At 35.4% G+C, this 21,090-nt stretch overlaps 3 protein-coding genes across 3 annotated transcripts in view; 1 reads left to right on the top strand and 2 right to left on the bottom strand.

The window, feature by feature from the left end:
• Window positions 1-115: 115 nt before the first annotated feature.
• Window positions 116-7,470, bottom strand: LOC124533837. Its single transcript, XM_047109370.1, has 3 exons — window positions 7,255-7,470; window positions 2,630-3,677; window positions 116-2,501 (listed from the first exon to the last, which is right to left on the bottom strand). Exons 1-3 carry the CDS (start codon window positions 7,281-7,283, stop codon window positions 753-755), a joined length of 2,826 nt encoding a protein of 941 aa, XP_046965326.1. The 5' UTR covers window positions 7,284-7,470; the 3' UTR covers window positions 116-752.
• A 4,292-nt stretch (window positions 7,471-11,762) lies between these two features.
• Window positions 11,763-13,997, top strand: LOC124533551 (lymphokine-activated killer T-cell-originated protein kinase). Its single transcript, XM_047108910.1, has 5 exons — window positions 11,763-11,983; window positions 12,056-12,351; window positions 12,464-12,659; window positions 12,861-13,061; window positions 13,256-13,997. Exons 1-5 carry the CDS (start codon window positions 11,878-11,880, stop codon window positions 13,408-13,410), a joined length of 954 nt encoding a protein of 317 aa, XP_046964866.1. The 5' UTR covers window positions 11,763-11,877; the 3' UTR covers window positions 13,411-13,997.
• Window positions 13,998-15,031: 1,034 nt separating this feature from the next.
• Window positions 15,032-21,090, bottom strand: part of LOC124533550 (ankyrin repeat domain-containing protein 29) — a 31,129-nt gene continuing 25,070 nt past the window's right edge. Inside the window, exons 3-8 of the mRNA XM_047108909.1 lie at window positions 20,056-20,154; window positions 17,699-17,797; window positions 17,040-17,138; window positions 16,209-16,406; window positions 16,031-16,126; window positions 15,032-15,679 (exon numbers count right to left, since the gene is read on the bottom strand). Of these exons, the coding sequence (XP_046964865.1) occupies window positions 15,482-15,679; window positions 16,031-16,126; window positions 16,209-16,406; window positions 17,040-17,138; window positions 17,699-17,797; window positions 20,056-20,154 (789 nt within the window). The 3' untranslated portion in view covers window positions 15,032-15,481. The remainder of the gene's footprint in view (window positions 15,680-16,030; window positions 16,127-16,208; window positions 16,407-17,039; window positions 17,139-17,698; window positions 17,798-20,055; window positions 20,155-21,090) is intronic.

The following is a 21,090-nucleotide window of genomic DNA, read 5'->3' as shown; positions in this document are numbered from 1 at the left end:
ATTAGTAAATTCGCCACTGATCAGGTATTACCTTTGCTGGTATGGGAGCTGTACTGTCAAGAGAGTCAGAAAATCTTAGTTTCCATGGACATCGAAGGTGTAAGTTATAAGTAAATTTTCACAATTCAAATTCATTTATTCCATGAAGTAGCATGACAACTGTAATCTTGCATTAATTCATTCATAATCGAAGCAAAAACCTGCTAACAGTTTAGAACAGAAAATACCTTAACATGATGGACATTAATGAAATTCAGAAAACACGTCGAAAAGAAAGTAAAGAATTACAAACAAATAGTGCAACAAATAAATTTATAAGAATGGTGATGAAATTAAACATATTTAACGAATTCATTTATTACTTTCCTGTCACGCTGTCACAATAAAACTGTTTTGAGTACAGTCACATACGATGTTACACGACGTCACGTCGTAAAGTTAACATAACCTCAGATTCAACCTTATTAGATGATTACAAACATTAATATAATTTCGTATAATTATTTACAAACTAACCGAGGCCTTCTAGCATTATTTATATATTTTATATATTTTACATCACAAAAAAAAATCAATATCACTCTTAAACAATCGATTGTGTCCGTTGCCTTACTTAATATTTTTAATAAATATAAACGAAAAAAAAAATTATCAACAAAAACATATTCTAGTATTAAAACTAAAGGTATCATAGCTTCTACGATTTAATCCAGATATATTACCAGTAATACATCGTTATGTTTCGATCAATTTCATAATCTATATTGGTATGGCAGCGTAACTGGTTGCGGGACTGCTACTTCTTTTTCTTCCTGCTCGGGCATGTAATAGTGCAGCTCGTAGGACGGCGATAGTTCCACGGTCATATTCTCGTTATTTGGATCGTAGGATTCCCTTTGAGCTTGTTTCATCTTTGGATTACTGTTATAAAGACCTCTCATGAACGCCCTCGATGAAGCGATATCTCTACCGTTCGCTGTATCTCTATGAATAACGCTGTTGTTAAATAGAATCGGAAATTCTGATTTATAGCGTTCGCTGTTTTGATTGAAGTTATCGACGAATCTCTGTAAGACGTCTTTACGAAATTGTGTTTCATAATCATACTCGTTGTCTATGTTCATCTTTGCTTTTTCCGTCATGTAAGTTATGAGATCAGTCTGAGTGACATCTTGAGGTGGAGCCTTCGTGTACGGAACGTAATCAATATTCTTATCGAAGTCATTATCCTTCGCGGCCTCGCTTAAGAAATCTTTATAGTGTCTAATAACATAGGAATCTCTATCGTAATTTCCTTCACTGTTCAATAACGTGAATTCCGTTTGTGTGGTGTGCGGTGGTTGAGTCGAATAGAAAGCATTTCTATTGAAGCCTGGCTTAGTCGCTACCTCATAATGTTTTACTTTTTCATTTTGTGTTTTATACTGATGAGAATTGTCTATAGTTAATGGTCTATCTAAGGATGCAGGTAAAATATTCGTTGGTGGTTCAGTGTTAGTAAAAGAATTAACTTTTGATTTAAAATCACTATCGTAATCGTTAATGTTAACCTTTTGAGTAGAGAGCGGTGGGAAGTACTGTATCGTAGCTTTACGCTCAGGTGGTATGGTGTGGGATACTTTGTTAAATGTCCACGGCCGTTGTGTCGGCGTTGGAGTTGTGGTAGGCACTGTTTTGGGCGAGGTGGTAAATTTCTTTATGTCTATTTTAGCCATATTCAAATAGTCGACATCATCCTCGTCAGTGCTATCGTAGTATTCGGGAATGTTAAAGAATTTTCTAAATTTCCTCGTAGAATATGAATTTCTAACATTGCCTCTTGCGTTTTCCGTTGTGAAAATATTAGGTGAAGTGACATCTGGAACTTCTGATGAATTGCCGTTGCGCTCGTCTAATATGCCTGCAGTGGTCAGAGATTCGGCAGAAGATGTGATAGCCAATAAAGGTTGGTCTGTCGTGCTATGTTCCCCCGAACTGCTGTTTTCTTCATAATCAAAGTATACAATATTACCGAAGGAGTCTGTTTTCTTCCGTTTAGATTTCCTCATTTCAGCCATTTTCTGTAATCGTTCTTTCAAGTCAGGTATGTCATTTTTGATGTCTTTCTCCATTAGACTGTTCCATTCTGACTCTGTCTTATTTTTCAAGACTTGAGTGAAAGGTTTTGAAGAATTCTTCGGCTTAAAAACTATTCCCAATGAGCTTAAGCTTTCGTTCCTCCAGCTATTGTCGTCGGGGTCTCGAACAAATTGCTTAGGCGCTTGTACTTCTATTTTTTTCAATGGTTTGTAATTAGGATTTACTGCATATAATGTTAAATTTTTTACTTTGTCACCGTTTATCGGTTTTACGCTCAGTTCATTGAAATTATTGATTGAAGTATCATTTGAATTATCTACGTCAGGCAGAGGTTGAATTGTAGGATCGAATCGATCGGCATTTTCATTGTTTTCATTAATTAATTTTTCTTTCAGAAGCTCCTCTTTAATAGCGTCTTCGTTCTGAAAAATAAAAACAGTAAAAAAGTTTGCATGAAAAGATTTTTTTTAATAAAAAAATATTTACAAATGATACATAATCACATTGATTTGTGAAAATTAATTTCCCATATTTTATGTTTTTGCCTTACCAGTTGACTCTGCGACTGCATTCTATTTTCATTTTTATCTTCGCCCATATCGGCTTCTAAACCTTCGATTTCAAACATTGCACGTATTGTTTCTTTAGAATTCATTTTAAATTCAGGAGCTCCCACTACAGTCCGCTCATTTGACACTTTTTGTGATAAGTCTAAATAGCCAGCTCTTTTTGATTCAAATGTATCCCATTTCATTGTAGACTGTTCTGGAGGTGTATTTATTTCCGTTGAAACTACAGTAACTGTTTCAGTTTGACTTTCCAACGCTCGATCTTTTAAGGTAGAATTCAACAGCTCATTTTTTAATTCTTCCAACGATGGTATATCAGAAGTCACAGTATCCTGAAGAGAAAGTCTTAAAGGTTTGGTTTCAGCTTTAATCATTTCTTCTGTTTTATTTAACGGAGTATCTTCTTCGTCGATTATTGTAGTTAATGGTCGTTTTCTATCAATGGTCGTATATTTTTTCCATGTTGGTAGATTCTCCGATTCATAAGATGTTGTAATTTCAGGCTCATCTAATTTAGGCGTAGAATCTGGTAATGTATCAGGTGTATCAGATACAACAGTGGTTTCATTTGGAATGAATTCGACTTTCCTAGAATTGCTAGTAATTGTTTTAGGTTCATTATTAAATTGGTCTGATATCGGCGTGGTATTATCGACGGATTCATTTTTATATTCGCTCGTCGTTGCGGGTTCCGTTGTTGTTTCAACATTGTTTACTTGCTCTAAATCGGGTGGATCAGAATTTGAAACTTCGGATTCTTCAGCTGGATTTTGTGAATTGATCGTTTCTATGATTTCATAGGTATCAAGTCCTTGTACTCCGGTACCCGTCCCAGGCGTGGATGTGTCATCATTAGTTTTTAAAGTCGAATCGGTGGCAGTTGATCCTTTAAGCTCGTTTTTTACTTGTAATGGAATGCTTTCTTGAGCAACATCTCGGCTCGACTCGCTGCCCGTAGTGCGACGGAGCGTGAATGCTGCCGGTGTGTCAATACTTGACAACACGATAATCAAGCTTACAACGAATAACCTGAAACAGAAATTATGATAATGTTAACATAATCATAAATACAATAGTCTTGAAAATAATGTAGGTAAATATAATATATGTAAGTTTTCCGTTGCTCCATCATACAATCAATTATTGCTGAATTAAAATTAAAGTTGCTTAATACTTCTTAACAACAGAGTTGAAAATTGTTCATAATCACGCAATATTCTAATAAAAATCAAAATATTTATTATTAGCTCGTTCAATCAAGGCACGCGTAACCTTCCAGCCGATGAAACTCAAATAAAAGTGTTCAGTGTAAACCTATAAATCATTGAGTATACTAGAAATCAAATACACTATAATACTATATTGCGTAACGATTATAATTACCTACACTTAAACTTAAACTGATATCATTCTGGAACGGAAGCGGATGGAAACCGACTGCTAATTCATTATTTGTTATTAAACAATTGTCGAATAATGTTATTATAAAAAAGACATCAACGTTGTTTATAAAATAATTGTATCATATGTATTGTATTCGATTGTTATGATTAGATGCTGACGAAGTCCAATCGTATCGTCATGTGATTATAATAAAGATTGGCCGAGTCCAAAATAAGCCCCTCACAATATCACATTGTTCCGTACTCAAAATATAAAATAATTCGACAAAGGACTTGGACAAATCGTCTATATACAATAACGTTTCTGCGATTCTTTTATACCATAACACCACAGATTCAACTTTTGTTATGGATTTATTGGCTACAGGGTAACCTATCAAGTAATTTTTAATGATATACCATTTTCTTTTCTTTATGTTGTACATTGTTTGTTAATTTATGAAGATCAAATATTATTTTTAGACGACTATTTTTGTTAGACTGTGCTGAAATGATTTTCACGTATCTCGATTCTCGCTACACGTAGCTTATTAGCAGCAGCGAGGCCTGACACAAATCTGCATGAATTATTCACACTGCAACCAACAGCCTATATCGACTGAACTTTTCATTAAAGCGTGTTTGCATCTGTATTCATCACTTTCGTCTAATTAGCATACTGACATAACATAGTATATCACTAACTAAGTCAATATTCCTTTACATTACTATTCAAATTAACATCCTGGAATCATCCTTTAATACACGCAAGTAACTTAATCACATCGCATAATCTACACTAAACAGCAATTCTTAGTATTGTTGTTTTCCGGTTTGATTGACTAAACGCCCAAATACCTAACATCTTCCCAAGGTCTACGGCGTATTGACAATGTAAGAAATGATAAATATATCATAGAGCACCAAAGTCTAGGGGCGCTGGCGTACCATCCGATTATCCCTTTGCATACTCGCCCAGGGATCCATTGTATATACAAAAGTAACTAATTGACTGTCAGAATCAAAATAGACCACGGTTCATAATTAAATTTAAAGCTGTCACCGGTTGGGAATGTAGATTAAATATCTAGTTACTTAGAAGTAAACAACTCGATTGGAATCTTCTGTTAAGTGTTGACTTTGCAAGAGTATGTGATTCGTTTAACAATACAGTCGTTTTGTATCAGAGAGCTGATCTGATCGAGTCCCGAAATAAATAGAGGTACTTTTTAGGGCCAGACTTTCTCGGATTCTTTATCTTTTAATCAAAACAAGTTTATTGGACTTGATATCACTGAAAAAGGCGACTTTATCATTTTTTAACATTAAATATTTATTCTTGGTTAACATCCATAAGGTTTTGACGGACATACTCTTTACCAGATATAATCGACTTGAGACTTATTTATCAGTCCGGGAGGACTGCCCAAAAAAAACATTAAATAAAAGTTGGGGACTTTACGAGACCTTATTTACCTGTAGGTAACTGTCAGATACTTGTAAATAGTCATTTAAATAACATTAATGTAAACTTATAAGTATAATCAGTTCACAAGTAATTCTAACAATTACCTAAGTACCTACTATTTTCATAAGTCAAATTATATATGACAAGAAAAACCGAATTTGGTGCGCCGGTCTTGGTACTCTTATTTCCGAACCGGTGAATTTGGTGAATCATAAAGCGTACATTAAATAAATAAATCAGAGTTACATTAATCATATATGTTTATTTATTTATGTACCTGTATAAATATCAACGAATATTAACTCAACGCTTTTTATCTGCACTACTATAATAAATGCGAAACTAAGTCTATCTGTCTGTTGTTGTTTCATGGCAAAACCACTAAACTGAATGAGTTAGGACAAGACATAGACTTCTTCTAACAAGACCTTAAGTCTCTCCTAACTAACCCCTAGAACGTAAGCGAAGCCGGGATTAACATTATAACATTATAGTCTATTTTTTGTTTCATTGATTAATACCTTATTTAGTAATATTTTTAATGTAAGAAATAAATGTATTAATTTGCAGGATATATATAGAAATAATACCTTCCTTCCTATAGTTGTGGATTCGGAAAATTGTTATTACAAAACTATATTTCCACTGATACTGTTTGTTACTGGATGGATGGATGAAGTATATTTTACTATAAATTTGAATTTGAACATTTTATATACCTAATCCTTACTGTAGAATAGAATAGAAAGCCTTTTATTTCTCGCATAGCATTAAAATTAATTATGATTTACATTTCATTACATTTTAATTATAATATTAGTTAAATTAATAATAATGTACTTAATCTAATTAAATTTATAATAGAAATTTTGTTTTTAAAAAATATATAATGAATTTAATATTATTTAAATTAATTGATAAAATCTTAATTAAAATATAAGTTAAAATATTTCAATTATTTTTCATGCAAGCATGCAAGAACCCCTTACTGAATCTTGAAGAAAATCCTTACTGTACCTGTGCTAATCTAGGAAAGGTCGATTACGTGGATTAGTACTTCTGAACTTATTTTGATATAAAAAATCCCTTATAACCTTTTTTGGTCAAGCAATAACACTCACATAGTATCCGTTACGTAATCTATATGACATTTTGATTATAATAATATTTATAAATTCTCACAGTTACGCATACAAATAATTGTTCTCTTTGTGTTTCATCTTCTCAGACATTAAGTTAAACCGAATGTGGCTCAGTAATGTGCTAAAACATCTCTAAGTATTACGCCAGGAACGCCAAAGTACTTCACGAAACTAGTTTATTACATCGACATGTTATATTGTTCCTGCACGTAGTTATTCTACTTCTAGTACATAATTCACTTCAATTCAACTATTTGAAAGATTTTGTAAACCACACATGCTAATTTCATGTAACACTAATAGCTCTAACCGACTTTACTAAATTCTTTCATAATTTAAATGAATAAACGGACGTACTTGACAATAAGTGTATGCGAACACTGGGAACATAAGCAGTTTAATAAGTTGAGGGAGAACTGAACTTATTAAATAATTACTGTATTTATTAATAATTACTTATGTTTACCTGTGATTAGCACGATAAAAGGCGCTCGTTACGTTCAAAAACAACTTTTTACTTGAAGCAATTATCCATAAAATTTAGTTAAAAAATCAATAAATAATAATCGTGATGTTCGATCGCTAAAGCGATTTTCATGCACTAATTAACGTACCTGAAAGTGTTGCACAGTGACATCTTCATAAGCACGTTGCGTCAGAGTTCACACATGATAGCACGCACGCGCGCGCGCCGCGGTTGCCGCTCGGTCACTGCAGAGCTATAGACCGATCGATATTAGCCGATAGCCGATACTAGATTAATACGAGTGTCGAAGAACTTCCTTCCATTGAGCAACGAAATGCAACAGTAAACAACTCAGAGTGTCGGCTGAAACTATCCAACAGCTCGGCGGCCTCGTGCCTCTTTCAGTTTCCATCCGAAAAACTAGGAACTAGCAATTATTTTAAATGCAACAATTATAGCTCTGATAAATTATATTGTTTCCGAATTACCTTTTTTCTCGTTTTCAGAACGTTCTCTAAATCTACGGATACCAGCTGTCAGAACTTGGAGAAAAAATAGCTTTTCCATATAGGCTCGTCTTAGTACGTACAATGCAACTCGCATGATATTACACAGCAAGTGAACATTTTATAATGTATTATGTTTCAGAGTTGAGGCGGTTCACACATGAGCCGGTGTAATTTTCGTCAAGAACAATAGCAACATCGGCATTTAACAGCGTAATTTGCAATGTACGTTATGATCCTTGACTTTGTCCATATTCATGGGCTGAGTAAGGAATTTCCTCTTTGGGTTATTTTGTTTTTGTTGAGAACTAATTTTAATGCGCAGGTCAGAATAAATATTCAGTTCGCTAATTCTGAATTAATTAATTTAAAATTATCTGTTTCAATACTGCATGTAAAAAAAAATTTCCTTTGTCTCATATTTCTCTGGTCGACGGATTTTTCTGTCAATTTAATATACCAAAGGGTCAAGGTGTCGAGACACAGAAGAACTTATTTTTGCTCATTTGTGCGCTATAATTCCTCTGTCTGTTGAATCAGCCGGTAGGACGCAATCAAGAAATTATTGACTTTATATTTATTATTTAAGGGCATCTTAACCGATGATTGCGAGTTCAAACCCAGGCAAGCACCACTGAATATTCATGTGCTTAATTTGTGTTTGACAAACATAAACATTTTGAGATAATCTGCATGTGTTAAATTTCATGTAAATTCGTTCACGGCCACGTGAATTCCACCAAACCACAATGGAATAACCTGGTGGAAAATATTCCAAACCTTCACCTCAAAGGGAGAGTAGGCCTAAGCCCAGCAGTGGGAAATTTACAGGGTGTTTATTTTGTGTATTATAATATAGGTATAACTTTACATAATACACAAATGTATAAAAGTTCCGTAATAGCATTACAACGTATATTAAGCGAATGATATGGAAAGCAGGTAAGTTGTTTGCTAAATAAGTTCGACGACGTGGTATCTCGTTTCTAAAGTAAAATAAAGTTAAGTAAAATAAAGAACATGTTTAAATATTTCACTGCCCACCTCGCTACTTTAATGCGGTTTTATAAATACACAATCAAATTGTCGAGCATTCATTTTAAACATATGAAAATTATGTAAATCTTGTCTGGGTTTTAACCCACAGCCAAAGAAGAAAAAAATGTTCTCTGTTCTGTCTGCATTGTGTCAGAAATTTATAAAACTGTAGAGCAGTGAAGTAGTGGAAAAATATCCAAATCTATCTAATCCATATAATTTGCCTAAAGCGTATTTACTTTTTTGGCAAACGAGCAGGAGGCTCACCTGATGGAAAGTGACTACCACCGCCCATGGACATTCGCAACACCGAGGGCCTTAATTATTTCGTAATCGTTCCCAAGTTAATTTAATGATTACTGGCTGGTAGTACTGAGTACTTCAACAAACAATAAGACAGAACATGGATGAAATAATATTTGTGGACTATTCATAGAAAAATGTACATATTGTAATTTGTCGTTGAAATTTTTTAGTCAGCAGTCAAGGCATTATAGCTAAATTTTTTTCTTTTGTAAATGATTTTTTTGCTAGCTCTCTATAATAGCCTATTCGAAGTATTACAGATAAACCTTAAACTTATTAAAGATCTATAATAAAATATATTTAATATATTTTTTGTAATATGTTAATTATGCTTTTCGGTAAATTCCTGCAGTCAGTACGTGTCAAACTAACGTGATCAGACACGTAGAATGACTTTGCTGACTTTCCAGTTTGGACAATAATGTTTAGAATGTACGTTAATGGGCCATTGCTCAAAAGATTCTAGGATGATATAATGTAGATTGTTTTTAACTAAACAAGAGCATGTTATGTATGCGACCACCCTGTGGAGGTACATTAGGACATCGCGTTCGCCAAGACCACAGACGACGGCCCGGTACCAGTAACCCTTGCACAACATCACGCCGCCCAACAACGGACCACACCGATCTTTCTTTATAATTTCTCTTCTTTATAGTGTCTCTTAGAATTAAGAATAGTATTAATATTATTTTATAATAATTGGTTCTGAGGGCATTCTGTGTTACAACCTCAACACATGAAGTAGTCTAATTAAACTAGAAAAAAATAAAATAAATTCACTTTTGAAGTACTTTCGATTTTTTTTAAGTCCTTCAGCTGCGAACCACGTAATTAGCGGTTTCAAGTTGTCTATTTAAAAAAATGTTTATGTGTGTGTATTCTTTAGGAATGGTTATTATATTTTATTATTTTTATTTATGCCAAATCTACGTTAGAAAATTTTCACAATAACTTTTTTACGCATGTGGGACTCACTGGCTCGCTGGAATGCTCACTAAAACTCAGCGGTACTCCGTCCCTTTGTAAGGGACCACGAGATCGCTTACAGCTGTGATGCCGCTGTGGGCTCGCCTATGCATGCTCTAATCTAGAAGGGTTCTCAAAATACAAAGTACACCCTTAGTCCCTTGGACGTTTATAGCGGGGAAAAGGTCCTCGGTCATCTTCGGCGGAGCGAATCAGCGGAGGCACTCTCTTCACACACCTTCTCTTCTCTTCTCTGCTCTTCGGCCTCCTTTTGCGACATTACATTTTCATAGAAACAGATCATCTACTTCCAACATCTCTTACTTCCGATATGGTATTAGTATATCAAACTCGCTGACGCGAGAGATGTTAGCCCATGTAACAACCAGGGAAAAGCGCCAAGGCCCACACGTGGCAAACTTATCAAAAATGGACGGTCTCACCTGCCTTCTGATATTACCTGTACAGGAACTTGCCAAAGCAATGAGCTTTAGGCACCTGCTTAAGTCTGAATCTCCTACTATAATTTCATTCAACCTCAAAGATACAGCTTATACTTAGTAGTCCTTTAAAGTAAAATTAGTCACTATTCACTCAAAATTATCATCATTGCGAACTAAAAACACGAAATTAATAATACCTTAATAGTGTTCCTTTGAAGAGTGAGTAAGTCAGTGTAACTACAGACACAAAAGTCACTATAGCTGCCAAAACTGGCGGTGCATTAGTTTTATAAGGATATTTCTTATAGCTGTTTCTTATATTGAATTTTTAAAATAATTTGGAATCACAGAGGAATTCGAATCGTATACAGCCAATATCGAACTCATAAAGAACAATCTATGAGGTCTATTGGAAAATGTAAAACGCGTTCCAAATTTTAATTTAACTTACATTAGAATTCAAATACTCAACGTAAATGAAACTATGTCTTCAAGATTATTATTAATGTAAGAATTCCGCAATGTAACCTATATAGGTTACATTTCGTTCAAAAATAAAAACGGACAACAATTTGTATACCAATCGAAAGAAAATCAAAGAAAGTAAATAGGTTCACTTAAATTTAGAGATATCTTCAGATTATTATTGATGCTGAAAAGAGACGGTATCTTTGTAACCAAATAGTTTGTCTTGAATAGTAGCTTTATAAAAAAAATAATTCTTCGGCTACTTAAAAGTTCGGATTATAAAGTACCTACTTGATATAATTAGAACCGTAAATATTTATGAAATAATTACGTAGGGCTGCCGTTGAGGATGCAGAATGAAACCGAACGAATTTAACTTATACGTTTATTTAAGTAATTCAATTTAACAATTAATTATTTCTAATTTATAATACGTGACAGTCTGTCCGATGTCAGAACAAAAAGTGCAGTTCTGTAGTCTGAATTACATATTTATAACGTAATCGGTAAATCACTGAATGGTCCCCACGGTATGGTGATTCTTGGTAGCGCTCGATGTTCGGGAGGTCTTGCGAAACAAAGCAGCGACGCTGGCAACAGGTGGTAGCTTCAAGGAATGCATGGTGTGATTATTTCTCACGGTATGGTAATTCTTGGTAGCGCTCGATGTTCGGGAGGTCTTGCGATTATTTCTTAACAAAATGTCTACATAAGTTATGAATTACGTTTTGCCTTGTTATTGCTCTTTTTAGTTACATATTTCATTCCAATATGTTTTGTTAACATAATTTGCAGTATAATAATTATAAAGGAAATATTAATGTATTTTTTCCATTGTAAAAACATACGCAATATTATTATATTATATTTCTAATTGTCTAAGGTGTTTTTAGAAGGCATCACTGAAATCAAATGTCATTGTCAAATTCAATTGTTGTATCCGCTATTCGATTCCGTTGTAATGACAAGTGTTTAAAATTTAAGGACAAGAGCGTATCATAACAGATTTAAAAGTTATTTAATTCAATTTATAAATCAGAGATGTCTGAATTTCGAACACCGATTAAACCTAAGAAGGCCTTAGATGCAGGTGAAACAATAACGATTCCACCTTCCCCGTTTTTGAATAGACTTGGATATGGCACAGGTAATTAAAATTTATGTTTACTTATAATTGAACTCATATTTTGTGTTTATCATATTAATGTTTTATGTTTAGGTATATCAGTGATGCAGTTGGTGAGATCGCCTAGAGCGGGACAAATTCGTTCTCCCTGGGCATTAAAGATGATAAACAAGCGCGTGAAACCCAATCGTGTTTACACGGATCGTTTAAAAGTCGAAGCTGAGCTCTTGCAGCGCATGTCTCATCCGAACATCGTGGGGTTCAGAGCCTTCAGCAAGTCCAAGATACTGTACTTGGGTATGGAGGCTTGTGATTTGTCCCTTGGAGACATGATCGAAAAGAAAATTGAAGATGATTGTGAGCCGTTTTCTTCCAAGCAGATATTAAAGGTAAAAAACTTCGTTGTATAATTCTATGGATGTTATTTTACATTTTTTCTTGAATATATGTATCATAGAGTTTATATTATAAATCACAATAACATATTTAATTACCATACAGGTTGCAATAGATATCGGAAAAGCACTGGACTATTTACATACGAAGATGCAGATTCTTCATGGAGATATGAAATCCTATAACATCCTAGTAAATGGCGATTTTGTAATATGCAAGCTATGTGACTTTGGTGTTACTTTGCCACTTGACGAGAATGGAGTCTTTGATAAAGAAAACGCAGGAAAAGCTTTATATTTTGGTAATACAGCTAAAGAATATTAAGTTCAAGGTTGACAGTCCAAATGAATACAAAATTAAATATAAACCATAAATCATATAGAATTATAGACACTATTATACAAATATTAAGTATACTTAATAATCTTGGTATTTTTTTAATGTGGTTGAAGCATTTACTATGTAATGTAATCAATATAATTTCTTAATTTTTGATATGTAGGTACTGAAGCCTGGAGTGCACCAGAAGTTATTAATGGAGGAACAATAACAAACAAAACGGATATCTGGCCTCTCGGTCTCACACTGTGGGAGATGATGGCCCTCATGCCTCCACACTCGCGGGCAGATGACACACTGGATGAGAGTGAGGCCAGTGTTGAAGATGATAGCATGGAGGAAGATTACTTTAATGAAAAATACGGTAAGAAGGAAGAATTTATTTTTACATTGTGCTATATTTCAATCATAAATTTGTTATTTCAACTTAAGGACTTCCATGAAATGTTCTAAAATTATATGAAATTTATATCACTGCTCCTTACATAACACCAACACTTGTATTTGAACAATTAAAGTTATTGTTTATTGAGTTTGAACTCCATGAAAACATTACAGGCACTCGTCCAGATGTTCCTGCCAACATATCACCAGATCAGTACTCTAGTGCCTTGACACTGTTCTACTGCTGCACCGAAACCATACCCTCAGCTAGACCTTCAGCACAACATCTGGCTGAAGCCGCCGAACACTTTATGTCTGTATTGACATGATGATATTTTCAAACATTTATTTCATTATATTAGTATAAGTGATTAAAATATATAAAATTTGGTATAAAGCTTTATATGAATTCTTATATTTTATTTTCATTGATAATGAAACGACAAGTTTGTTTAAAATAACTATATTCAAGTAACATAAATAAAAATTCAACAACGTCCATAATAAATACCTGCCTGTACCGCTGTATCGGTTACAATCTTACAGTCTATATAATATAGTTATACAATCTTGTGATCTTAGATACTAGTAGATGATGTTGAATATTATTCAAAAATATACTTTTTATTGCATTGTGTTGTATGATCGAGAGAAAGCTGATTTTATATAAATCAACCATCTTTAAACTGTGCAAATTTGTTAAAGTATAATTAAAAGTGTACTTATGTAGAGATTCCATTCACAAATAACAAGTTAATTTTAACTTAATTTCTCATTTTTAAGAGTAATGAGATGATTCCCTAATTGACTAGTAACTTAGAATACTTACCTCTAGGATTAAGTTTAACTCAGAGCTTAAACAAAAAGCACCACAACTGTTTTTTTATTATTCATTATGTAAAATGACCATCACAAATGTGATTTATGTAAAGTGTAAAATATATTGTGAAATAATTTATTATATTAATAACTCTAGTTCTTTTATTACAATATGTGTATCCTGCACTTACATACAATATTTCAGACATACATATATTTATGAGGTATATGTAAGGCATAAAGACGATCCTTAATGTACGAATATTATGCTTGAGATTATTGATAACTTCGTCAACAAAATATGCAAATTTACAGTAAGAATATGTACAGAAAGTGAATAAACTTGACAATTTAGGTTTTTTAACTTAAATACTAAAACAAATATTTATAAATATTAATTATAAAAAACAATTGAGTCTTAAATGAACTCATGATCTTCCAAAGAGATTATCGTTGAACGATAGATTCTGATTTCTTCAAAGTATTTTAGGAATAAAAAAAAATCACTGGGAAGTTGCAGAAACTATCTCAATATTTCAAAATGGCAGCTTGTGATACTCAATGCGAGACAAAACTTAACATGCATTTTTAAATAGTGGAGTTAATATGAGATACAGACGATATATGAGTCTAAATATACTTTACACTAGGAACCTGATGCTGACAGGAACTACATGTTTATGAAAATATCATTTTGGACAATTAATATATTGGTTCTCAAATATACAGTCATGTTTGATATTTAAGAAAACTCTTTTTAATAAAAAAAATAATCAGGTGTCAGTTACCCTGAAATGTAAAATACAATAGGTTTGGGAGTTATATATGTGTAACATTTAACATTGGTATGTGTATATTGTTGATAATATATAAGAGCTGCTGGTAAACTGGTTTCGAATCTGTGGCTAGTCTATGATACTGGGGTCGTATTCGAAAACCTCATATAATTTTGATTTATTTTACTTGGCACACTGGCATTTGACTAGATCGTACCAATTCATTGTTGATCGAAATGTTTCATTCGCACATTAGTAAAAATTATTATATAACCCTAAGAAATTTTGAAAACTGATAGTATTTCAGGAGAAAATAATTCTGATTATTATAATATATTCGGTTTCTGTAATGTAATAACTGCTTTTCTAATATTATTTTTAATTGAAATTACACTAACGCCATCTATGTGTTCAAGGAGTAATATATCAAAGTCTGCTGCTGAAATCACCACCAGATGTCGCGCATCGAAAGTTAAGATGTTACACATATATACAATGCACAATATTATACATTGAAGGAAACTAAAAAAAAAAACGACGTATAAGATAAATAACTTGATACATTAGAAAAAATCAAACACGTCTAAGAACGAAGAGGGCGCGGCGCGGTATTTACTGTAGCGGTAGACTTAACAAAACCGATCCTGCAAGTACGGCGAAACCGCTACAGTAAATGCATCGCCGGCCCCGCTCGCGTGTGCTGAAATGTGTTCGGTTTCGTTGGTAAGAAATTAAATGTTCCCGCCAGACTGCGAGCGCGTTCAAATTTGGAACGCGGCGACCGCGTTCGAATTTGGAACGCGCATCACGTGTGCTCGAGCGAGCGCAGGTAGGCCACCACGTCGCGCTTGCCGGCCGCGGCGGCCGCCTGCAGCGCCGTCAGCCCGCTGGCGTTGCGCAGCCGCGTGGGCGCCGCGCCGCCGCGCCCCGCGCGCCGCGCCAGCTGCCGCACGCACGCCAGCTGCCCGAACATGGCCGCGCCGTGCAGCGCCGACTGGCCGTTCTGCGCGGTCGAAATACAGATAATACACACTTTCGGTGGCACTCAGTGTCTCAGACTGAGACACTGAATAATTATAATAGGGAACATTAAGTACTAGTATGATCCCTATGCCTGAGAATCGGTTACACTGTCTACTCAATATGGCTGCCGTGCAGCGCCGACTGACCGTTCTGCGCGGTCGAGATACAGATAATACACACGGTCGATGGCACTCGACCCATGCCTCAGACTGAGACACTGAGTAATTTTAATAGTGAACATTAAGTACTAGTATGATCCCTGTGCCCGAGAGTCGGTCACACTGTTACTCAATATGGCTGCCCTATCCAAAATTGTCCACTACCGACTCACCGGCAGCAGGCCGAGCTCCGGGTCGTGTCGCAGCAGCTCCGCCACGACGGCGGCGTGCCCCTTGTGCGCCGCCTTGAACAGCGGCGTGGCGCCGTCCTGCAACGGGAGCGGGCGGTTAGCGGGGGCGAGAGGGGGGCGGGGCGCGGGGGGCAACGCGAGCGGGCGGGGCGGGGCGCACCTGTCGCAGGCGGTCGACGTGCGCGCCGTGCGCGAGCAGCGTTCGCGCCACGCGCTGGTGTCCGCACTGCGCGGCGATCCACAGCGGCGACGCGCGGTCGCTGCGGCACGCGTCCACGTGCGCGCCGCGCGCCAGCAGCGCCGCGCACACCTCCTCGTGACCGTTCTGCGCCGCGATGAACAGCGGGCTCGCGCCGTCCTGCGGGGCCGATACGAAAGACAACAGATAAGAGAACTGTGACGATAAAATTTCAGGGGAGTCGCGTGATCCAAAATTTTCTGATTTTTTTTTTTTATGGAATAGGTGGCAAACGAGCAGGAGGCTCACCTGATGGAAAGCGACTACCACCGCCCATGGACATCTGCAACACCAGGGGGCTTGCAGGTGCGTTGCCGGCCTTTGAGAAAGGAGTAGGCTCTTTTCTTGAAGGTTCCCTTGTCGTATCGGTTCGGAAAAACCGCCGGCGACAGCTGGTTCCACAGAGTGGTTGTGCGAGGCAGAAAATGTCTAAGAAATCGCGCTGTTGTGGATTTTCGGACATCAAGATGGTGCGGGTGAAACTTAGAATTTTGACGAGATGTCCGAAGGTGAAATTCAGCAGCCGGGATTAATCCGAACAATTCCTCGGAACATTCCCCGTGAAAAATTCGGTAGAAGATGCAGAGTGATCCAACATCTCTACGCAAAACCAAAGGATCAAGGAGATCGGAAAGGGCTTGATCGTCGTTAACTCGAGCCGCTCTACGTTGGATGCGGTCAAATGGAAGGAGCTGGTACTGGGGAGCACCCGCCCAGAGGTGAATCTATATATAAGTATGAATCATCGATTACCTTCATACAGGAGTTGACGTTGGCTCCGCGTCGTATGAGCTCCTCGACGACTGAAAGGTGACCGCACTGACACGCCACGAACAGCGGGGTGCCGCCGTCCTGAAATGTTTTGTTAAACTATTTTAAGCCGAAGGACAGTAACTAAAGCAAATGTTTGAATTAGCTTTATTAAATTTATTTCCTTAAAATATATAAAAATAGACAAACTAATGACCACGAAGGCTACTTTTTATATTATATAAAATATTTTGCACAAGAATGATACTTAAATTTGTTGCTACATCCACTCATACTTCAATATTTATTAAACTCTTAAACCTATTTTTACTGTGTCGGTTTTGAGAAACAAGAAAACGTTATATATCTCTGATTTCAGCAAAGCGTTTGTTCGCTTGTTTCATAAAGTACTTTTATATAAATTATTTGCGTATGAAATCTTTAGCACTTTTATTATGGGTTAAGTTTTTATTTTATATACAAAATCGTTTGTCAGAGTTATTGGTTTCCAATTCGAAACCTATGACTTCGGGGGTTTCACAAGGTTCTTACTTAAGGCCAATCTTGTTCAACATCTTCATCGTCGATGGTTTAATTAAATTATTATGAACGCGTTAGGTACCGAAAATCGATTCCTTATAGTATTTTAAATGTACTCTTACCGTACTAGGTGCGTCGATAGCTGCGCCTGCGTCCAGCAACAAGCACGCTATGTCGAGGAAGCCGCCTTGTGCTGCGAAGAACAGCGCGGTCGTTCCTGTCTGCCAACATTACGATACTACTTCACTAATCTATCTAATAGGCTATTTAACTGGTTTTTAAAATCCATTTTATATTATTTAGTAGAAGTTAAGGAACCCAGTAAAAGTTGTGTTTTTTATTTCTCGTACATATTTGCCGAAAAATATCATATTAAAAATTCCATATTTAAATAACGCGCAAAAACGCTACTTGGACAATATGGCGCTGCAAGGGGGTCGGTGACGTCACTTTCCTGTATTTTAATCTGTGGTACATATAGTAGAAAGCAAAGTTTACAAGAAAGTGACTTCATCATAAGCCTGGCCAATCAGGAGCGTTTTGTGTCACGTGACAAATATTTGAAAAATGCATTTTTATTTATGGAATTTTTAAATAAGGAGAGTATTATTTTCAACTTTCGTTAGTAAATAACCATTATTAAACTCATAATATACACTGATTATTGTAATCAGTAGTATATAATTCACGATTTATTTTTCGCATTGTCAAATAGCTTATTGGGAACATGGATATACTAATTTAGTGAATTATTTACAAAAATAGATTTATACAGATACAATACTTTCTCTGCAAATATTTTTTAAAACATTCACTCGGACTTTTGCAGCTACATAATTAGATTAAATATCTGAGAATGAGGATCCTCCTAATATAATAATATTTTATATGAGAAGGATCGTCGTTTTTATAATACAATATCATGATAACACTCTTCGTTCATAAATAAGCAATGTAAGATGATGATGATAATGATGGTGGTGATGATGATGATGGTGGTGATGATGACCCTTACGTATATTCTTCGTTTGGTGCGTTTTCTTTACAAATTTAACGCGATTCCAATCCAGCATAAGGTGGATTAATTTACTGCATCTAATTTATATTTATTTTAAGGATCTTTTTTCATTTAACTGAGAAATGAGAAAATTGTCGTAACTGACGAAGCCAGTTTCTAAGAATGGTTTTCTTTAACGATAGCGATTAAGGTGATTCGAAATCAAAAATAAATCAAAGTATCGTCAATTTATAAGATTAATTAAAGTTAAATCTACCATCGGTTCTTAAAAAAGATGCTGCCGAACTAACACAAGACTTAGCAAGTTTACTTTCTGAGGCGGTAGTTAGTTTACATTCAACATATTTCTGTAACTTGTCATACCTATAGTGCTTATATGAGCCTACTCACAGAACTTTTTATTTGCACTAACAGTTTTATTGCATCAATATTTATAAAGGAGTAACGAATGGGTTTAATTTTCAGTTCTAACGACATTTTTGTTTTGATTTTTTTCATTTTAAAACTTTTTTCCTACCTACTACATGTTTGAAAACATTCAACAAATTATATTTTTTTCAAAACCGTATGTATGAACGTATTCGTGATAAATTGCGGAATTAAACCTGACCTAATTTTGAAATTTAAGCGCAGTTATAAAGAAAGGCCAAAATGGCTCGACTGTATTTTTTTCAAAGAACGCCTAAGGCACATTTTGTCTTGAACCGTGTATGAAAGAAGCTCATTCATATCAAACGGCGCTGCTCCGATGAAAAGAGCTCTTACAAATGAGCGCTCTCGAGCTGAAAAGTTCCCAGTAGGTCGCTACATGATTAAAGACTTATAAACCAACCGATCCGAGAGCTCTTAATATTTCATGAACGACATTATTATATTGAACAGCCACATATAGAAGTAAATATTTGAGTACCTTATTGGTCTTTTCAACTTACATGGCAAAACGTAAAACTGTTGGTCTTATACCTATATTATATTGTTAAAATTTTATATTATATATTATATTGTTAAAATTTTGCCAAATCTTTTCCCGGTCTAGGGCCAAGAAAATAGAAGAATAGAGTGCATCTGTGTTTGCACAGAGACACCTACACTATTAAACCGGTGCAGTTTAATGTCTTTGAAATTGCCACGTGGGCGAAATCAGATCAGAATGACATATCTTTCAAACATGTCTTGATTTATTTTAACAGGATGTTAGCAAATCATATTAAGCAGTACTATTCCATAACTGGTAAACTGATCTATATAGAAACAGCAGTAGGTTTTGTGTTTGGCTACATTAAAAGAGTCATTGTAAAAGAACACCAGCAACAACTCGGGGTTTCGAAGTTTATTTCAAGATTAATTTGATCTACATTATATGCTAAAGTTGTGAGTGACGTATTCTATCTACTGAACTTATACTGCTATACTGCTCTTACATACATTGTTCCTAAACAATAACTAGGTCTAAAGACTTACCGTTCTGCTGCATGCGGGATCGGCGCCCTGGGCCAACAGTTCTCTCACACACTCCGTATGCCCCATCGCTGCTGACAGAATCAGCGGTGTGGTGCCATCCTGTAATATGTAAATTTTGTTTTGAAACATATATATTTTCGGTTTGAAACGGAAGCAACTGACTGTTCTGTTCTGTATCTGACGAGTCAGAAATGCTTGAATTTCTGACTCGTGCACTATTTTCTCTCGATGTTTTATTTCACATGAAATATCTCCAGTAGATATTTCACGTGAAATAAAACAGGATTGGAATCCGCAAATTAAAGTAAAGATTCCAGTGTTCTAACCTGCACGGGTAATCTTATCTTTTTAGGATAACGTGAAATAATCATGTTTTTAAACAGTAAGATTTGTCAATTAATATAGAGCTTTAGTGTTATCATTAAGCGTTGATGACTTTTTGGTCAGCGATGTAAATATGTGTTGTAGTTGACTTTCCGGAACAACAATCATAGTATTTGATAACTTTTATTTCGGCAAAAATGCACCAAATTCAAAATTAGAAACGTACCACTCCGAATAAAAACATTACAAAGTACCTTCATACATGCATTGCGTCAATACGATTTATATGATGAACTAAACCCACCTTGAAATCAAGGCAGCATTAATAGTGATGAACATATAATTAAAAATTGCCTTTACACATTGCTACAGGTACACCGAATTAGTAATTTAAATTAGAAAAGAAATGTTTTAAAGCATAAATATCTAATTAATATGAAATTGCATTACGCGGCGCTCCAGCGACCGCGAAGGTTGATGTTTTAAAGTAACTGCATTCGCATGTAAATGATGTTAGTGCCCATCTTGCCTTATTATAATTCTTGACGCAATAGCTTTGACCATCCGTGCGTGATGGTTAAAAAGTTTATGGAAAATTTGAACATCATAGCCGCTTAAAGATATGATAATACCAGACTAAGGAATCGCTATAGACCTAAAATATTTAAAATGGTCTTTCATTTCTACATGCAAATGTTTTAAGCTGATCTA

Source organism: Vanessa cardui, chromosome 11 (assembly GCF_905220365.1).
Source record: "Vanessa cardui chromosome 11, ilVanCard2.1, whole genome shotgun sequence".
In the NCBI taxonomy this organism is placed as follows: domain Eukaryota; kingdom Metazoa; phylum Arthropoda; class Insecta; order Lepidoptera; family Nymphalidae; genus Vanessa; species Vanessa cardui.
Note: the sequence above shows the minus strand (reverse complement) of the source record. Positions and strands in the feature narration are given on the sequence as shown.

Excerpts from the sequence above, each read along its gene's own strand:
- LOC124533837 (XM_047109370.1), bottom strand. The coding sequence starts at position 7,283 with ATGAAGATGTCACTGTGCAACACTTTCAG. Across the intron at positions 3,678-7,254 it reads TCACTGTGCAACACTTTCAG|GTTATTCGTTGTAAGCTTGA; the intron begins GTACGTTAATTA and ends TTTCTGTTTCAG. Across the intron at positions 2,502-2,629 it reads TGCAGTCGCAGAGTCAACTG|AACGAAGACGCTATTAAAGA; the intron begins GTAAGGCAAAAA and ends TTTATTTTTCAG.
- LOC124533551 (XM_047108910.1), top strand. The coding sequence starts at position 11,878 with ATGTCTGAATTTCGAACACCGATTAAACCTAAGAAGGCCTTAGATGCA. Across the intron at positions 11,984-12,055 it reads TAGACTTGGATATGGCACAG|GTATATCAGTGATGCAGTTG; the intron begins GTAATTAAAATT and ends TTTTATGTTTAG. Across the intron at positions 13,062-13,255 it reads TTACTTTAATGAAAAATACG|GCACTCGTCCAGATGTTCCT; the intron begins GTAAGAAGGAAG and ends AAAACATTACAG.